Source organism: Corvus moneduloides, chromosome 7 (genome assembly GCF_009650955.1).
Source record: "Corvus moneduloides isolate bCorMon1 chromosome 7, bCorMon1.pri, whole genome shotgun sequence".
NCBI lineage: Eukaryota > Metazoa > Chordata > Aves > Passeriformes > Corvidae > Corvus > Corvus moneduloides.
The window spans coordinates 24,863,686-24,883,368 of record NC_045482.1 but is presented as its reverse complement, the minus strand read 5'-3'; the positions used below and the strand labels follow the sequence as shown (position 1 = coordinate 24,883,368).

General features: G+C 49.4%; 1 protein-coding gene across 2 annotated transcripts in view; it reads left to right on the top strand.

Annotated features, from left to right (window-relative positions):
• The first annotated feature begins 3,840 nt into the window (after positions 1–3,840).
• Positions 3,841–19,683, top strand: part of IGFBP2 (insulin like growth factor binding protein 2) — a 63,453-nt gene continuing 47,610 nt past the window's right edge. Inside the window, exon 1 of one of the 2 annotated variants that reach the window (XM_032113773.1) lies at positions 3,841–4,302. In XM_032113773.1, coding sequence (XP_031969664.1) covers positions 3,903–4,302 — 400 coding nt within the window. In that variant the 5' untranslated portion in view covers positions 3,841–3,902. Of the gene's footprint in view, positions 4,303–17,647; positions 17,688–19,683 lie in introns of those variants that run through there. The other variant, XM_032113774.1, reaches the window with a different exon arrangement.

The following is a 19,683-nucleotide window of genomic DNA, read 5'->3' as shown; positions in this document are numbered from 1 at the left end:
GCTTCACTGTGAGCCAGAGGCAATTCCCATCTTCCAGTACCTTTTACTCATGGCTGAACTTTGCTGAATCTCCAGGGAGAAAGCAGAATGCTGGTGACCAAATACAGCAATCCCAACCTTCCTCTTCACAGCCTCCCTTTCATCATCACCTGCCCCTCACCATGCCAGCTCTGGGACTCGGGAGACTTTCTCCAGCACTCACCACAAAGCACTTTGTGGCAGTCTATTAAAAAGCAGGACTTTAAAAATAATAACACTGTTTTAATCTTCTTGTCTTTTTTTTTTTCTTTCTTCTCCCTCTCCCCTGCCCCCATTACCCATGAAGAAAAAATGAGGGAAAGTAAAAGGCAGAAGGGCACTTTGTTTTCTCCCCCCACACATTTGGAGTTGTAAAATACTTCTTAATCATTGGAAGCAAGAGGATCGCCGTGCTGGGCCTCCACTTTTTGTTTGTGAGTTTATTTTTCCTAATTCATCCTTGACAAAGGACAGAGCCATAAAAGAATCAACCAGCACGTCTGTGGGAAAAAACTGCCCTGAAAAGGGTCGGAGGAAAACTGTAGCATTTCCAAACAATTCCAAGGGCTAAAGCCTGTGTGAGATGCAGCTTCAGCTATAACTTGCCTTTCTAGGAACAAGCCTACATCTGTTTGGCAATGCCATATTTTGTAGGGTAAAATAAACCCTTGAGAACAAACAGGCCAGCTTATCCAGACGGGTAAATGCCTGGGAACAGAGCTCACTTGTTAATCCTAAAACTGTCAGCAAAGACCCACTGGAGAAATTATAGCTGGCCACGGGCACTCAAGCTGTTTCCCTCTGCCTCCCCGCCTCCCCCCATCCCCACAACAGCTGTAAAATCTTCTTTATTGTTCTGCTGGAGTTGGAGAGCGGCGCAGAGAGGTCTCCCAGCCCAGGGCTGCAGCAGCAGGGGCAGGGGGAACATCTGATCCATTGTATCTGCACCGGTGTTATTGCTTCAGTGGCAGACAAAGAAAACGACGGCAATAAAAGAAGGAGAACAGCCCGAGCATCTACTAAAGAGGCGTATGAACAGCAAATCCTGGCTCGTTCCCACATCTGAGCTGCGTAAGGTTTCTTTCCCTACAGGATCATTATGTTTAATGTCCTCCTGCAATTCAGGCAGCTGAGCCAGCGGAGCCCCTTCCCTCCCCCTCCTCTCTACCTTCCCTTCTCTCATCAGATTTCGAGCCCTCCCTGTGGAAAAATGATTTGTGCACAAGCAGCCTACACAACGGTGCTTAGAAGGAATTTGCCCCTGCCAGGAGTTATTAATGGCACCCCAGTAAATGCCCCCAGCAAAACGGGCCGCTGCAAGCATCAAGTGCGTGTTGAAAAATCGGGTTTAAATCGTCCCTTGGGGAATGACCTATTGGCCACCTAAAAAACGCAGGATTGGTTTGCTGTATAATTAAGTTCAGGCCATCTCTTGTGCTTACACATGCAGAAACCCAGATGTCAGCTTGGTGCGAGTCAAAGTTCTGGGCTCTTTTAAAGCACCAGAAGGCAGACCGTGAGGGCATAACATTTGCCACTGGAAGAAAACCTACTCTGAATACTTGGAATATTTAACTGACTGCAACAGATAATTAGCCAAACCCTCTTATGCCTCCAAATATAGATTCATTAGTCATATGAAAATATCTCATTGGAACCAAATGTGAGTCATTAGTGAAGTCAACAGCAGATCATAAAAAAGGTACCGAGAGCCTCCTTCCCGCTATCCCTGAGAAGTTGTAAGTGTGCAGTGAAAATAATTTGCTCCATTTTCTATTGAACATCTGCTGGGAAATCTGTTTAAAAGGGAGGCTTTTGAAGGGCTGCTGGTATGCAGGGTTGTGCATCCCATTTTCCCACTTCAAGATTTGTGGGAGTAACAATTGCAAATTCTGTGCTAGGCTTTTTTAATGTTTTGGGGTTTTTTTTGTCTTCTTGAAGAGACTTTCTCAAGTCACCCAGGCTAAAATTTGGGTTCTGTAATATAAAAAGAGATTTTGTAACATGAAGTAGAATAAAAATCTCTCCGTTATTTCCTTGTAATTTCAGGGGAAGATGTTTGTTGGCTTGGATTTTCAGAGTCCCTTACACTCAGAGCAAAGAGTGCTGCTGCCACAGGGACCCCAAAACCAAGTGGATACTTTCCAAAGTGAAATGGGAGGGGTTAAAATCAGTGTCCAGCTTAAAGAAGGTGCAAACAAGCAATGGTGTGTTTTAAAAATCAAAGCAAATGGATAGCTGCTCTATGGCAAGGTATCTGCAGCATGATGGGCAGACAGAGAAAGGGACCATGCCTGATTAAACTGTTGTAAAACCTGAGTTATTGTTTGGGAAGACCCAGGGACTGGGATGGGACTGCATACTCCGTCCCAGGAGGTATCACAGATTTCACAGAGCATGCAGAACGCTGCAGTCCATCAACCAACTCTGCAGTCATCAATCACACAAACACACACGTTGTTGTGTAACTCCAGAGCCGGGAGTAATCCTGTGCCAAAAGTTGTGTTGCGCGAGTCGTCAACAGCAGCATTTTGCATTTTTCTTAATTTGAAAAAAAAAAACAAAACCAGAACAATAAAAAATTACACCAGCAAATTTTAAATGCTTCAGAGCTGACATTTTTCTCGTGGCTGAGGCAACTCAGGCTGCCTCAGTGCCTGACTTTAACCATACAACCCACAAAGATATTAAGTGAGTTTTCCAGCTTCATTAGCTCAGTTGCATTCCCTTTGTTTTGTTGTTATTATTTTTTTTTTATGGAAAAAAAAGTCACCTCTATGTAATACCCTTTGTACTTAAAATCTTCTGTGGAGTCTGTGACAGTCGGGCAGCAGGAAAAGGAGTGTGATAGGGTTTGAAATGGGCATTTCACACCAAAACTCCCAATCTCAGAGCCCTCCGTCTCTGTGCCTCTGGTTGTACCCCACTTTTCATCACCCTTGTGAGGCAGTGCCACAAGGGAGGTGCCGAGTCATCTGCAGACGGCTTTGATCAGGGAGTAAAATGCCCTGTGGGCAGCCAGGCTGGAGACATGGGGCATCCCTATGGGTATGGAGCCTTGGGTCTCCAAGAGGTCTCACCCAACCGCAGGGTCCTGTTCCCATGGAGGCAGGGTGGCTCCCAGGCCCAACACTTGGTGAGCAACTGGGTGTTGAGACTGCTCCTGAGTCCAGGTTTTGGCCCCCATCCCCATGGTGGCACCTGGACTGAAATGCGGCTGCTCGTGCCAGGCCTGGCACTTTTGGGGCAGTGGGGTGAGAGTGGGCCCTTGCTTATGCCCTCAGCTCCCCTCGTTTCTGGGGCAATCACCCAGTTATCCCTCTCCCAGCACTGGAAGTTGCTGTCAGGCACGACCCCAGCCCCCTGGTGGAGTGGGATCTCCATCCCTCCCTGTTCTAGGTGTCTCTGTGCGGCGGATCTTGATTCCCTCCGTGTCTGGCCCCGCCATATTCAGCGGGGCAGACTCCATGCCCGGAGGGAGACCTTGTCTCCCACTGCAGTAGGCCCTCACCCCGTGATGGTCACACTCCCCATTTCCTCTTTGGGTCATCCCCAACCTCGTGTGCGGCTGCCCCCAGCCCACTCCGCGTCTGATCCCCGCTCCTCACCGGGAGGGACAGCCCCGACCCCCGCAGGGGAACGGGGGCGGGAGCGGGGGCGGCTCTAGGACCCAGCGGCGGCGCGGCGCGCCCGGCCCCGCTCAGCTCCGCTGAGCCCGACTCCGAGCCGAGCCGAGCCGAGCCGACCTGTGCCGTGCTGTGCCTCGCCGTGCCGTGCCGTGCCGTGCCACGCCGCCCGGTTCCGCTCCTCTCCGCCCCGCGCCGCCCCGCCGGGGGGCCGAGCGGCGCGTCCACCTGCCGGCCCCGCCGCCCGTCAGTCCCGCCATGGCGCTCGGCGGGGTCGGGCGCGGCGCGGCGCGGGCCGCTTGGCCGCGGCTGCTGGTGGCGGCGGCGGCGGCGGCGCTGGCGCTGGCGGGGCCGGCGCTGCCCGAGGTGCTGTTCCGCTGCCCGCCCTGCACGGCGGAGCGCCTGGCCGCCTGCCCCCCGGCCGCCCGCCCGCCCTGCCCCGAGCTGGTGCGGGAGCCGGGCTGCGGCTGCTGCCCGGTGTGCGCCCGCCTGGAGGCCGAGGCGTGCGGTGTCTACACGCCGCGCTGCGCCGCCGGCTTGCGCTGCTACCCCGACCCCGGCGCCGAGCTGCCCCTGCAAGCCCTGGTGCAGGGACAGGGCACCTGCGCCCGCCGCCGCGACACGGCCGAGTACGGCGCCAGCGCCGAGCGCCCCGCAGGTGAGCAGCGCCCGGCCCCGGCCTCCGCGGGTCCGGCACGGCGCGCCCAGAGCCGCGTACCGGGGACGGGGCACCGAGCGTCCTGCGCGGCGCGCCGGGGACCGGGCACTGCGCGCCGGGGACCTGGGACTCGGGACCGCCCTCCGGGCTTCTGGCACTGGGGATAGTGCATCGTGCGTCGCTCACCGCGTACCGGGCACTGGGGACAGTGCGTCGTGCCCCGCACACCGGCCACTGGGGACAGGTGGGCGCTGGGCACCGTGCGCTCGGGAACGTGTATGCCGGGCAGCGCCGCGGTGCCGGAACGTCCAGGGGACAAAGGAATCCTTAAGGGTGACCTCAAGGGGGTCCTCTCGGGGCAGAGGGACTCCGCGGGAGGGCAGACAAGGGGAATCCGTGCGGGAGAGGAGCGAGAGTAAATCCACGGAAGCACAAAGAGGGAAGGAATGAGAGGGGCGCTGGAGGGGGGACAAAGCATGAGCGGATCCCTGAGGTGGGCAAAATGGGATTTTGGGGGTGCAGTTACTTCGGGGGTTAGAGAGGTTTTCTTGGCATGGGACAGGAACCCCAGCGGTGGAATGTAACGAGGTGTGTGTATGTGGGGGGGAATGCAGGGACTGCTCCAGGGGGAAAGCTGGAGGTTGGGGTCTTTTAGGGAAAAAAAGCCCCACCATGGGAACACATAAGGATGAACTTTGGGGAGATGCAGCTGAGGGGCGGGGAGGGTCCTTTGGGGAGCAGAGAGAAGTGAACGTTCAGATTTGTGTTTGGTGGAGGAGTAAAACCACCCTGAAGGGTGATGGATACCCCAAAGATCTGGGGAGAGGTGGTGTGGGAGGACTTTGTGCTGCCTGGTGGGAAGGGGGAGGCTGAGGGACTGCCGGGGCCCTGCTGTGTGAGGAACCTGTTCCCAATGGCCACCCTTCCAGCAGAGCCCACCTTGGAGATGAGGTGACCTCTGCCAGCTCCTGTGCGGGGTCCTGACCCCCTCAGGCCCCCCTGCTCCGGGCACTGGGTGCAGGGACAAGAGGAGCGTCTCCCGGGGGCACAGCCCCGGGGACAGGGACGTTAACAGGCTCCTGACCTGTTGCTGTGATTGCCGTGGGAGGGAGCGCTCTTGGGGTTGCCGATGCAGCCGTGCTGGGTTTTATTAATGCCTCCTCTCCCCTGCGATCAACTGCCAGCTCTTTCCTTTTCCGTGGGATGTTGGGAATTGACAGATCAGCTCTGGAAATAGAAACCAACACTTTCTCCTTTGTAATCATCCCCCCTTGACTTCTGCTGCCTTGCTGGTTATGCTCCCCTGGCTATGACTGGGGCTTTGACCTTGTTTGCATAACTAGTTCAGCAGCACGACTTTGAATTCCCTCCCTTCCCTCTTGAGGCTTTGTTTAAAAGCGCTCTGAACCGGGCTGTACCTCTTGGCTTCCCTCTCTATGAGGATGGGAATGCAGCCAGGTACCTGTGCACGCTGCTCCGGGTACCTGTGCACGCTGCTCTGCTCGAGGAGGAGAGATGGAGAGAGAGGAGTAAAGAAAAAGCAGCAGCACGGAGAACTTTGCACGTTTCAAGCTGCTGCTTCGCACAGCCAGGCTGTGACTGCTGTTGTCCCCACTCCTGTCCCCTCTCCTGTCCCTGCACCTTTGTCCAGCTGTGAAGGGTGAGAGTGGAGAGCCAGGACTTTGGAGAACATGTTGATGCGAAATCTTCCTTGACTACAGAACATGAGTGTCAAGGGAATTAATTTTAAGACTCTCCAGAAGAAGCCAAGGGCATTTAGATTTAAGGAATTTGGAGCTGACTTCCAGGCTTATGATTTTACAAAAAGCTGGGGTGGGTGGAGGGTGTTGCAGTGATGGGCTGAGAGGTGATTTTCTGAGTTAGTTCTTTTTTTTCTTTTATGCACTTTAATTCAGAATTACGTTAACTTCACTCAGTATTTTGCTTGATTTTATTATCTTTATTCCTTTATAATGGATGTGATTTATTTGATTGTATCTCTGTGTGTAATACACACAGACATAAATAGCGCAGTTTAAGAACCCTATAATGTATGTGGTGCTCTGTAATATCCATAGGGGGTGAATAATAAAAATACTGGCACATCCTTAACCAGTGTGATGTGAAACATGCAGCTGGAATATTCACAGTTGAGCATGTCTTGGCAGAGGAGCTTGGACATTCAGAAACGGGTTTGCGCTCTTCAGATTACAAAACTTTTAACAGGTTGTTGTAGCCATTAGGAAAAAAATCCCAACCAAACAAAAACAACCAAACCCACAACAAAAACAAAACCTGAATCTGCCAGCTTCACTTGATACTCTTCTCTTCAGACTCTCATCTTTGATCCCATCTGCACTGTGCTTGCTAAACATAGATGAGGGAGCTGAGTTTGCTTTTCGTTTTAAGCAGTGACAGAGAAAAGCACTCTGGCACTCAAAAGAGCAGGGACTGGAATTTGCTTTCAAATGCTGATGTTAAGCCAGTTTCAAGAGTGCCCCAAGAGCAAGTATTTGCCTGCAAAAAGCAGGTGTTGAGGGTTTTTTGGTGTGGTTGGTTTTGTGGTGCTTTTTTTTCTTTTAAAATGTGCTTAAAGGTATTTATCCTTTTCCCCCTTTCCAGCTTGAAAAGGCTCCTTTGGCTGATTCAGGACTGGAATGCGGAGCTCGTGCTATTCCTAAATTAAGAGGTTGGCAAGTTTTTTTGTCCCTGATGAGAGGCAGAAGGATTGCCCAAATGAAACAAGGAATAAAACTCTGCAAATTCTCCTGCTATGGCTCCAGCATTGTTTAGTCTTCCACTAAGGTCTGTAAAGCCAATCCTGAAATGGTTGTAGGCGGAAAGTAACATAAACCACCATGTAGCTAAGAATCAGGGGATGTTGCTCATTGCACAAGAGGCTTTGGGTATTTTGGAGATGTTGGGAATGTTGGAACAAAATAACAGCAGTCTGTGGAAATCAGTCTGAGAACTTCTGCCCTCCCTGGGGAGGCGAGTGCATCAACTCCCACCAGTGGTGGGAGCGAGGTGGAGACTCAGCATCTCCAGGGATCAGGGCCTTTTAGGTAGTTTTGCTGCCTTTGGACCACATTCCTTTGCAGTTTGTTTCAGGTCATGGTGTAACAAATGTCTGTACCTCTGACTGGAACCGCCTGACCTGGGGACAGAGTTGTTACTGTGTGCGCAGTGCTCCCAGAGCTCATGCTGGTCTTGAGTGTATTTATTCTCTCAGCACCTCAGCAAGACTATCATGCTGTTTTGCAGATGGGGTAGATGATGTGCTCAAGGTCCTCCAGGACACAGAGAGCAGAATGAGGACTGTCTTTTCATTGTGTTAGTCTGTGTCCTGGCAGAAAATGTCCCAGTCCCTACAGCCACCTTCTAGTGAAACAGGTCTAAGGTGGCCACATGGGTCTTGTAGACACAGTGTGATTTGAGAGGCATTTTAGGTACCACTGGGGTCTTTCAGCCCCTCCAGTCTCAGCCAGAGGGTGGAAATCCTGCCTTCTGTTTTAGCCATGATGAACTGGAATCAGGAGCTTGTGTGGTGTTATCCGGCTCTCAGTTCCCATGTCCTTTCCCCTTCCTTCTGCTGGGTTCAGCTCTCACCTTATGTCAGAGTAGGCTGGTTCAGGAGATAGTCCTGCAGCAAGCCAGCCCCAGAAAACAACTGTCAGATCAATGACCTGAACTGGCTCACGGTGCAGCAGGGTGCCCAGCAGGATGCCAAGTGCTGCTGCCAGGTGGGAACTTAAGCTAAGAGGTGGAGCAGGGCAGATCTCAATGAAGTCAGCAAATGCCCTAGATTGTTTTGCCCAAGCTATGAGAATAGCTGAAGAACATATTTTCCCCTAATGGAGACAAGATCCTAGGAATAAAGTTTGTTCCACTGTGAAAAAAATGGTTCTTGAGCCACTGTTCAAAGCTGACCAGTTAAGAGAGTTTTTTTTCCCTTTACCAGTGCAGTTCAATTGTGCTTGTGGTATAATTTTGTTGTTGGGATACTTGTACGAATTTAGTGGAATATGTCTCAGAACCCACTGCTAGCTAATGAGTCCTGCTTTGGATCTCATTTATTAAAACAAATGTGGGTTTTTTTAGTCCATGCCAGTGCAAAGTAACCTTTCCAAAGGGAGAGAGAGCTGTGCAAAGAATGTGGCTCCAAGCAAACTCGAACTTGAAGGGATGGGGTGGCCTTATTCACCTGACCAGGGTCTCCACTTTGAACTCCCATGATACAAAAACAGCGTCAAAATAGTTAACTGTTAAAAACACAGCTTGTTTTAGCATCCAGCTAAAATCCTTATTTGGGTAGCTCCAAATGCCACACATCCTTCCTTACAGGTCAGATGTCAAAACCTTCATTTCCCCATGGCAGGCAGCTGCTAAAAGAGAGTTTAATGTATTACTCCAAAACACAGAAGATTCTGAAGTTGGAGGTAGCATAATGTAACTGGAATTTTAACAGCAACTTGAAAACCATGCCAGTAATGCTATGAATGCATTTTTCATGTCTACGGAATTGCCAGGAAGACTTCTGCTTTCTCCTGCTTTTATAAGGAAATGAAGCATCCGTCATGATCTGCATGTGCAACTGTGTATCTGTCCTTCTGCCCCCACAACTTCTGACCCTGTCAGTCAAGCTGGTGGGTCCAATGCAGCCATGGATGTCCTGAAAGTACTGTGTTGCTAAAGCGTGGGTGAGGAGTAGAGGAGAGCCAGGCTGTGAGTGTCCCCCTCTTTCTGTGCTGGAAGCACATGAGCAAGAGGGAGGTTAGTTAGGAGTGCAGCAACCAGGCATTCAGCCTGGCTTATGCAAGCTTGGGCATTGCTACACGCCAGGGAAGCCAGCTATGAGAACCAAATCCACAGGAGTGTGTTCATATGTCCATAGCCACTACAGCAGCTCTGCCAAGGATAAGCCAAACGTCTACACCACTCCTTGCCTTGGAAGAAATTATTAGAAGTGAAATGCAATTAGTAACAGCTGTAGGAATGATAGGTGAATGGGAAAACCACACAGCTCATCTGTCCTCATTGCCTATGAGGCTTTGCCAGGTGGTGGGCCAGGTTTTCCCGCTCCTCCGCAACAGCTGTGTCTGGTCAAGAGCTAACCTGGTCATCTTTTAAGTATTAAGACAATAAATAACACCTTTGTGAAGCAGTTTCTTGAAAATAATGCTATCCCCTGCCACAGCCCCACTGGAGTTTGCCATGGTGGGAGTGATGTGGTGTGAAAATGGTGGTTTGGAGGGAGAGGGAAGCCTGGGAAGATTTCAAGGCTCTGACCCAAAGCAGAAATGTGTTTTCATGCTGTCCCTTGGCAAATGATCTGTTTCCTTCTTGCCCTTTGCAGTTGTTTCCTTTCCTCTGGATTTCAGGCTTATACTCACTGAGTATGGTATTTGTCAAGGGAACAGCAAGAAGCCCCATCTGTGAGAAAGTCCATGTCGTTTGTTTTATCCACATCCAGGAATTGAGCTGAGATAAACAATTCAGGAGGCAAAACAGTGAAAACTGGAATGTGAGAGGTGTCTTTGTGTATGGCTCTGTACTAGACCTGGCTGCAGTATCATCTGGGTCTAATATATCTGCCCGATGGGCAGCTGTTGCTGTTGTCCACAAACACAGCTAGATTTTTGAAGGCAGAGTTTCATCCCAGCAGCCAGCAGAATTCCTGTACCTGCTTTTCCTGGTCATGTGTTCTGAGCTAAGGACCTAGGAGAAACAGTAGTTTGCCTGGTGGATTATTTGCATTTCTGTTTGGATTGGACAATTCTAGCTTCCTGAGCATGGTAACATCTGCCTTTCCTGCTGGGATTCTTTCAGGGAGGATCTTTTGCTCTAAGCAGACAGAGTAAGAGGAAGGCCAAGGTAGAATGTAAAGATGCTTTGTAAAGCATTTCTGTTACAGAAGGAAGGCTAAGCTTGGTGGTGTACTGAGTTTTCAGGCATAAGAATTCCTGTTTTCTTCTTTCTTCCCTTGAGTTGGGGTGAGATATGTAACTGTGATAACTGTCTGCTTAGCAGACCCTTTCTGTATTGGAGAGATGCAAATCCATTGCTGTTTCTTACACTTCCACTATCGCTTCCACCCATCTTCACCCCAGCTCTCCCTTGGGAAGGTGCTGCTGGAATCAGTGCCCCTGTGATGGTGTCCTTTAGCAGCATGTCCTGAACACATTGTGCTTGGCTTTCCAACTTGTGCTCTCTGACTGTTTGCATCTGCCAAAAGGGGCAGGTTTGTCCTGAGGCCTGCATTAGTGAGTGCCCTGTGCCTTGCTGGGGGAGGGAGCTGTAGTACGTGTGTGCACCAATGCAACAACGTGGTGCCTCATGGGTGCTGAGTGTGCTGTGGGATTGGGAGGCTGAACATGGTGCGTGGTCCTCCTGTGGACTTGAGAGAGAAAGAAAAATCCTTGCTGGTGGTCCTAACATATTGTGCAGATTATTCTGCTGAGCTGATGTCGTGGCAGCCGTGTGCCACTTTTTTCCCGGAGCACATTCTCGTGCTCTGTCATACACATCTTGGTCTTTGTCTGGACCCCCAGAACCACGACAAGGAGTTTACCCAACCAAATCTTCACTTTTCTGGAAGGATGAGTTTTCCACCAATTTATCAAATTTCAAATCTAGTCTTATTATTTCCAAAAAGACAAACTACCTTCAGCAGACCAAGTCTGACTGAAACATCTCTGCCTACTTTCAGCAGTCACTGCCAGCAAGCTGGAAGGTGTTTTTCATTCACAAACTGGCCAAGTGTGATCTCATTAAACGTTGAGTTGACAACTAATTACAAGAACATGTGATATGATGGCTATCCTAGGCAAAGGCTGAGGAGAAAGGGGTTAGTGCTCAGCTGTTGGAGCTTTGCTGCAGCCCAGCATTTGACAGCTCTTTGTAATTGCATTATTGATTGATTTCTGCTCAGTGTTTTGCCAGACGTATCATTTCGTGAGATACCAGTGGGAAGATGAAGTCTCTTGCTGCATCAGCTTAGGGTGGAAATAAATTGTTTAAGAAAGGAAAGGATCAGTAATCACATGCCTTTCTTGTGGACTGAAATACTGGGAGATATCAGGTCACTTTTATAAGCCTTGAACTATCCTCTGACATTACAGCTTTTATTCTGAAGAAAGCTGCACTGTGCCTCTTGGCTGGTAAGGGAACAAGTTCACTGCCTGGTGCTCTCTGTAGTCAAAGATCCCATTAATTCTGCCGGCTGCAAGGAACGATTTCTTGGTATTTCATTCTGGACTGTAATTGAGAGTGACACAAAGCACTGGTGGGAATTGGACTGTGTTGAAATCCCTGATTTTTCTTACAGTTTTCTGCAGATAAACCAGCTCAGGTGGGATGAGGGTATTTCTAATGCACTGCCCTTGAAATTAATAATATTTTCAACACCTTACTGGCTGGAGGCAATTTTAGAGAGGTGTTTTTGTGCGTCCTTGCAGCTTGTTCTTGTAGCCAGGTGATGCAGGATGTCTACAAGATTGACACACAGTGCACTGCCCTCACCTGCATGACAATGTGTGTGGGAGAGTCCTGTAGTCCTGTAGTCCTGTAATATCATGAAAATTCATAAAGCTTTGCCCAGTATTTTTGCTCCAGCCTACAGCAAGATTTCCTGGTACGATGTTGTTGATCAGACTTCAGCCAGAAGTCTGTTCTCAGCTCTCCTTGCTAGTTGTAGAAGACTTAGACTAAGCTGATGAATTTCTCTTGGCTTGGTGAGGAGATTGAAGTCTTCCCTTGTTTTCTCCTTGCTGTTTTCTAACTAGAAAAGGGTGAGCATCTGATGTCCATGTCTTCAAGAATACTTGCTGCTCAGTCAGAGGTGACTGGTGAGTTGCTGAAAGTCTTTTTGTGGTTTAGGGTGTCCTTTAAGATCTTTTTGGTACCTCCAAAGATTAGGTATGTGTCCTTAGTGTGACCAGGCTCTTGTAGTGTAGGGAGTACCCTGTATTTAAGAATTCCTGCATTTTGCTCCAGTGAAGCTGGACAGAATCTGACATTTTTTTGTATGTGGAAAGTTGCATGGGGTCATTTTCTGTTTGAGCCCAGGAGGTTTTGTCTGCAGTGCTCAGCGTGCCATTTGACTGCGGGCTGAGCTGGGTGGAACGCTCCTCTCCGTTTGCATCCAGAGAGTCACCTCCCTTTGGCTCTTCAAAAACAAGCAGAAATGGGGAGGAAAACTCAGGTTTAGTGAAGAGGAGTGGCATGAAGAGGAGAAGCAGGATGGGTGGCTGGCATGAGGCTCCATCCTCCCACTGTTGGAGCCCGGAGCTGGTGCTGTGGCTCTTCCTCGTAGCCCCGACTGTGACTGTAGCTACCAAGGCTGTGGATAATCCAGGACGGCTGGCTCAGAGACTCCCCAGGGTGCCTGGTTTGTGTCCTCTGGGACCTGGCTGCTGGGAGGGTTTGGTGTGAAGGTTGGAGCCACCATGGTGTTTCTGTTCATGGTGGAGCTGACCCAACAGCCCTGGGACTTTCCGTGGCTGTTTTTAGTTCCTCCTTATCGTCCTTGCTCACTCTGCAGTGCCTGTGCTAAAGACAAATTCCAGTTGTATTGGTGAATTGTATCTTGCTACTTGGGGACACCTCTCAGGAGTGCTGCAATCCACCCTTCCCTCAGTAGCTGCTTTGCTCTTCTAGCTTTGCAGCTGAACCAGCGTGAGGAAAATGCTGAGTGATGACACTGTAACAAGTCTTAACACTGCTTTCTGAAGGTGGAAGAACTGTTCCAGGCTCCATCCCAGGCTTTGAAAAGGCACCTCTTAGTCCAGCTGATCAAGGACAATGTTCCTTTTCTGGAACCTTCTTTCTCTGCACTACTGGGCTCCAACAGCCATTCTTCTAGCACAGTACTCACTACTAACTAAGGGCCATGAATTTGAAATGGTCTGTTATGTGTAGAGGGCCCTTTCTTTTTGTCTGAACATCATCCAAACTTCATAAATAGAATGGCAGGGAAACCACTGCTGCACCATCTTGATCTGACTGTGGTGTGAATGAACAAGTAAATAATCTGCCAAGATGGAAACTGGGAAGAGTAGACCTAGAGCAAAGGCTGGCCATGGTAGGGTGCCTCTTCCTTTGGCTATGGTGAACAGGACTGCTTCCACAGCTTGTGCAGGGGTGGTTTGGGCAGGGTTTTGTTTAGGCAGAAATCCATGTTGTGACAGACAGTCCACTACAGAGATCACTTGGAGCAGAAGATCTGGATTTCTAGTGGTGTTTAGGGAATATTGCCATTCCTGGGACAGGATGCTGGGTCAGCAGTACAGGTGGTATTTAGAGGCTGACCCACCAATCCATCACCGAATTTAAAGAGCACTCTGGAACTGGGAGAGAAAAGTGAGACTTATGGTAAAATGTTGCCTTCTTACATGTCAGCTCCCTGTGGGAATACTGAGTCATTTTGTTGCTGTTGATTTTAGTAACTAAAATCAGTGTATTCTCTCCTTTTTTTCCTTGCCAGACCCACAGACCCTGTCACCCTGAGCTTTCAGATTCCATTAATTCTTGTGCATTATTGAGGGATTTTGGTTGATTAGATTCTTGCCTGGAATTTCTCTGTGGAGGGGCCTGGTTTCCCACTCCCTGCAGATGGGACCTGTAAAGCTCAACTTCCTCACACACCCAGCTGGGTGGTGGGAATACCACTTCTGATGTCTTTAGGAGAAACTTGGTACCCTGTTCCTTTCAGGGCACCTGTTGCTGAGAGCATGGCCAAGACTGGGCAGGTGGAAAGCAGTTGGTCTACAGAGCTTTGAATAAAGCCAAAATGCCTGTTTTGGGCTGACTTTGGAGGTCTAAGAAGGTCTAGACCTCTCTGCACATAACTGAGGCATGGTTGGTCTGTGGGCACTGGGAGGAATTTGGCATGGAGCCCTCTGAAGGAACTATCTAGTCTAGTAAAACTTGGGCTGTGAGAGTCAGTGTGAGGAAATAACAACATCCACTTTGGTTTCTGCAGGCACTGTCCCAGGGGCCAGTTGGGTGTTGCAGGAGGCCACAGGAATCCTGCTTGTGACCACAGCCAGATTAATGGCCACTTGGGCAGCTTTCCAGAAGTGAGGAATTTGTCCACTTTCACAATAATAGCTAGAAATTCCACATGAATTAATTAGTTTTATTACAGGACTTGTCCTTCCTGCTCCTCCAGGGCTGCCTGAAACGCTGAACTCATTACATGAAGAAATGGAAATAGTACTAAAAATAAGAACTGGTATTCCAAGCCTTTGTGAGGAAACGGACAGAGTACACTGACATCCTCCACCAGACGTGCTTCCCAAGCTGTGACTTTTGGCCAGATGACATCTAAACCCGAGTTTTAGATCAATTGCAGCCACTTAAACACCCCAGCCTGCTCCACAAGGCAGTCTTCTCTCAGCCTCTTATTCCCTGCTCAGCTTAGGTTGTTCATCTAGGCTCTGTAATTACTCCCACCATTTCAGTTTGATGTACTGTTCAGATCTGACCCTTGGATGTTGTACAGTGAAGGCTGCACACCTTCAGCCTCCTCTCCCCATTAGAATGGGCTTTCCCACCTTGCAAGGACACTGTTTGCTTTTATGGCAGTGAAGTGCTTGGAAATACCCCAGGAAAAGGGTGCTCTGCACTTGAGTTATGGTAGCATGGGACTTTGGAAATGTTTGATTGAGTGTAGAGTAATGTTAGACTGAGTAAATATTTTGGGAGCCCAGAGCTGGTAACTTTCCCTTGCTTACCTTTGTGGGGCGTCAGCCTGCAGAAACTTACCACCTCTCACATGGCTTTTAAACAAATGTTGTCTGTGGACTCAGTGTGTTTTTATTTTAATCCCTTTTTAGAAGTGCTGATGTTGTCTTGAGATTTGGCCTTCTGGTAAGGGCACGTGTACTGCTTGCTGGTCATTCCAGTGTTTGCTTTATGAACATTGCTTCAGATACTTGTGGTTGGACAGGGGTTCTCATTTGAATCTGACCCCGCCTTTCTGCTCAGCCCCATCTTTGTGACCCAGGCTTGACATGTTTCTTTGGATGAACTGAGTTCAACATGAGAAATCTGACCAGTGAGGTGGTAAAGTTCCTGCAAGTCCCACAGCACAGAGTGCTGCTCAGCTTCTGTGAGAATTGTGACCCTCATCCTGGATGATGGTCAAATGAGCTAACAAGGACTGAAATGCAGAATTTCCAGCATTAACGAAATGTGCCCTGTACGAAGAGTAAAAAATGCAAATGCAGATATAGATTCTTTAATCTCAGATGGTTGGAGAGCTTCTGTTATTCTAATAATTTTTGTTGTGGATTTCAGTCACTGCTTTCCTCCATTTTTCTCTTTATTCTTTTTATCAGGCTGGTTTCACAGATGTGTTACCTTACTCCTGGCCATTAGGCTGGTCCTGCACGTGCTGAAACTGACATTTGCAAATTCAGACCACACTGAAAGTGCTTGGGCAGTGCAGATCTGATAGGGCAGTAGGTGAACCTGGCCAAATGTCTGTCACATTCATAATCCTGCCTTAGGTGATAGCCAGTGGCACACAAATTGGGAACTTTTGAGTATGGAGTGACCCTTGTGAGGTGGGAACAGTGCTATGGAAACCCGTCATGCTGCTGATACTGCTCAGCCCACGATTTCAGGTACCCAGAGGTACCTTCTTTATTAGGTCAGCTGCCCTCCTGACTTCCAGCAGTGGGGCTTCAAGTTCTGCGAGAGGCAAAGAAACCCACAGTGATGTCTGTGTACATCAGTGCTGTGTCTTGAGGCTTCAGCTGTGGTGAGAAGGGAGGTCCCATCACTTGGGCTGTGCCCAGTGGAAGCACAGCCATGCCCAGATCTGTTTTTATCCTTAGTTACAGGGTGTGCTAGGAGGGTTGAGCCTCCGGCTTGTCGTTGTCAGCAGTATCCTGTCCCCTGGAGCTGATCTGCCCTAGCAGAACTAAAACGTCTCAGCTGACCTAAAAAACTGCTTGTAATTGAAATGCAGTGGCCCCCATAAATATTTAACTGAGTCTGTGTTTTGCTGTGCATTTTTTTCCAGTTCTTCTCTTTTGCTTTTCCCTGCCTCTGTGTGGATAGTCAACTGAATGCACATCCCCTCCATGACATCCTGTGATGAAATGGCATTTTTGGCAGTTAAGTTATGCATCTTGCTTGTCTTCTATGATCATCATGTTTCAGACTGACATCAAGCTCAGTTGAGAATGTGTGCATGCTCCTGCGGGAATGTTTACACCCCACTGTGGGCTGCCCACTGCCATACAAACCACATCCTGACAACCTTTGCACAGTCTGCATTAAGATTTTGCAGCTCTGCTGCTGAATTGATGGACTATCAGACGAGGGAAGTTACCAAAATTTTGCCCAAGAAATAGCTGTGGATGGATGGGACTTCAGGTTGTGTGGCAGAAGGAGCCTGCAATGCAAGACTGCAGTTAGCGCAGTCAGACAGCGACAAAGGTATCTGTGTGAGCAGCCAGCACACTGGGCTGAGCTTTGGAAGTCCCTGAAATCGCAGGCTGAGCGGTGTCAGCGGCGTGACCTGAGCTGGGCTGACTGCCTGACACCAGTACCTGGGGCTTCTGCAGGGTGTGCAGCCTGCCCTGTACTGGAGTAACCCCGGCTGGGCTGCTCTCCTTGCTCCAGCTGTGGAAGCATGCACGGTGCCTGGAGGACAAGTAGCCACAGCCTGGCAGGGACTAGGACAGCGCAGATCAGACACTGCTCCCGTGGTGGAGTTAGGCTGGAGATGCTTGAAAGCTGTCGGGTAGGGTCACCCATCACTGCAGCTCAACCTGAAGCAAATGTGATTTCCCCACAGTGACAGTGATCAGCGACTGCATTTCAGAGCTGGAGAGGTGGTGTTGGTTCCCCTCTGCTCTGAACCCAGCACAGGGGCCGATGCAGGGCAGTGCTGCCATCCTGTCCTGGCTGACATGTCCTGGAGAGAGTGGGGCCCTGCTGTTCTCAGCTGGGTCAGACCCTGAGTGGCCTTGGGCCAGGGTTGCAGGTTTGCCCTCTTCCCAGACAGACACGTGCATCTGTTTAAGGCAGCCCAGGCACAGAGCGAGCGAGACTGAATCTCCCCCAAACCGCCCGTTTCCCAAGGACCTGAAGCGGGGACCGCAGGAGTGGGATTAAACACCAGAGTTAGAGCACACATATGTTGCAATGCTGCCTGGAGGGTGCTTCTGTCCAGGGGCTTTCCTGTGGAGAGACATAGCCGGGAAGCAGAAATAGCAAGTGACTAAATGTCACGGTTACATTCCTGCCATCTGAAAAGAACTCCCTATTTTCTTTTGGCTGCGAAAATTAACTTCCCTTTTCTCCTGCCCGAGCAGGCGAGCTGGCTCCCGGTGGCCGTGCCCTCATGGCGGATGCACAGGACGGTCCAGGTCAGACTGAAAGGAAAACTCTCCTACTGGGGGCTTTTCACTGTTGTGCTCCTTTCTAAAGAAAATGTGCACGGCTTTTCTTGGCCCTTGTGAAGGCCAAGATGCAGGTCTGTAGCTGGAATAGAATAAGACTGGCCTCATTTGCGAGCTCTTCTGGGTTTTGAGCTGCTTGCTTCCCTTCTGCATCCCGCTGAGCTGTGTGGGGTGGGGGCTGGTGGCTGGCATCCGGCTTTTTGTTATTCATGTAATTAATCTCATTCCTCCCTGACTGTGGCTCCGCAGCCCCCAGGCACAGACTGGCTGTTTGGCCTCTGCTGCACAGTAAAAGCTCCACCTGGAAGTCAAGGAAACTGAGGCAGGTACAGCTGAGTGTGTTGTTCTTGGGCGTGCTTATCCTTGGGTCCTGGAAGACTCAGTAACGGGACTGTACCTTAGGAGAGTAAGTTTCTTAGACTGAACAGCTTGCTAGTTGCTCCAGAGAGGAGTACTACAGAAAAAATGACGCTGCCACATGTTGCCTAGTTTGAAGATGGCAGGGTGAGGAAAACACTGAAAAGGCTCCAATGCAAAATTCCCTGGAATTTTTAAAAATTTCTTTTAATACTCTTTGCAATAGCAGAAATCTGGATTTTTGTGGGATGAGAGTGTGATGGGTAAGGAATGACTCAGCAGCTGCTCCACCTGGGAAAAGTCAAGAGCTTGGTCCTTTGATTTGCAAGAGGCTTTTGTGGGCCCTCTGGGATCTCCTTAGTGCCAAGAAGAAAATATGCATCATTATACCCATGCTGACCATGTGCATTCACGACAGCCTTCTTCCTTGCTGCTTTTTTTTTTCTCTAGAGCCCTGGACTTTTTTCCCATTGCATTTTTTTTTTCTTGTCAACAAGTTTATTATTTTCCTGCTATAAGGTGCTGTGCTTTCTTTCTTCCTTTTGTGTTCTTACTGCATTTCTGCCAGCCTCATCTTCTCTTCCCATGCTTGGTCTCAACATTTGCTTTGCATATTTTCAGCAGGGTGCTAGCAGGATTATTGTGACCTGTCTGGCTCATTGAAGACCTGCTGAAACCTGCCATTCATTGATCCAGTGAGAGGAGCCGTCAGGAGCCCTGCTGCCAGGGTGGGAGGGTCAGGGCAGAGCTCTGCGCAAGCATGTCTGGGAGCTGTGGAGGTGACACACTCTGGGTTTGGAGTATGATGGAATCCACATGTTGGTTCCTGCTTGGGACTGATTCTTTTGGTTTGTCTGCCAAACCATTTGACCAAAAAAAAAAAAAAAAAAAAGTAAAATCTAAGGGGTTTTTTTCTGGTAACTTTGAAATATTGGCATTTCACTTGGGAGAACAAAGGAACCTCAAAATAAGTTTGCAAAGATATTTAAGGAGACCAGCAGCTAAAGAAGTTCACCACTTGAGCATCCTTAAAGGAAGAAAACTGAATGCATGTCCACACTCTCAAAAGCAATGCCAAAGAACATGACACCAGTGACCCATGATGTGTGAAAAGTCACCCCAAACTCTTCCTTTGCCTGAGAGATGAAGCCGGGCAGTCTGGGCTCCCACACTGTAACACATGGGTTTTGCAAAATGCTGACATTTCAGTTGGCATAAGCAGCTGGTGGTGTTTGGGAGAGAGCCTGGAGGAGCACAGTGATCCCTCTGGGCTCGATGAACCTCCTGAGTAGCAACTGTGGGAGCCAGCGGAATCTCAGGTTCAGTGGGTGTGGAAGACTTTAGTCCAAATGGCCAGGCTCTTGGTGGCTTGTGTTGTCATTGCCCTTGCAGTTCTTGCTGAAACTGGGCCATAAACATACCTCCCTGGTGGAGCTGCTGGCACACAGGCTCCCTCCACCCAACTGGCCCCAGAACTCACCGCAATCTTCTATTTCTTTTCCTTCTAAAAGGACCAAAAAGAAGCCTTGGGTTTGACCATAAGCCAGCCTTTTTGAGTTGATTGCTGTTACTGCTGCGATTAAACCCAAACAAAACCAAAACCTGG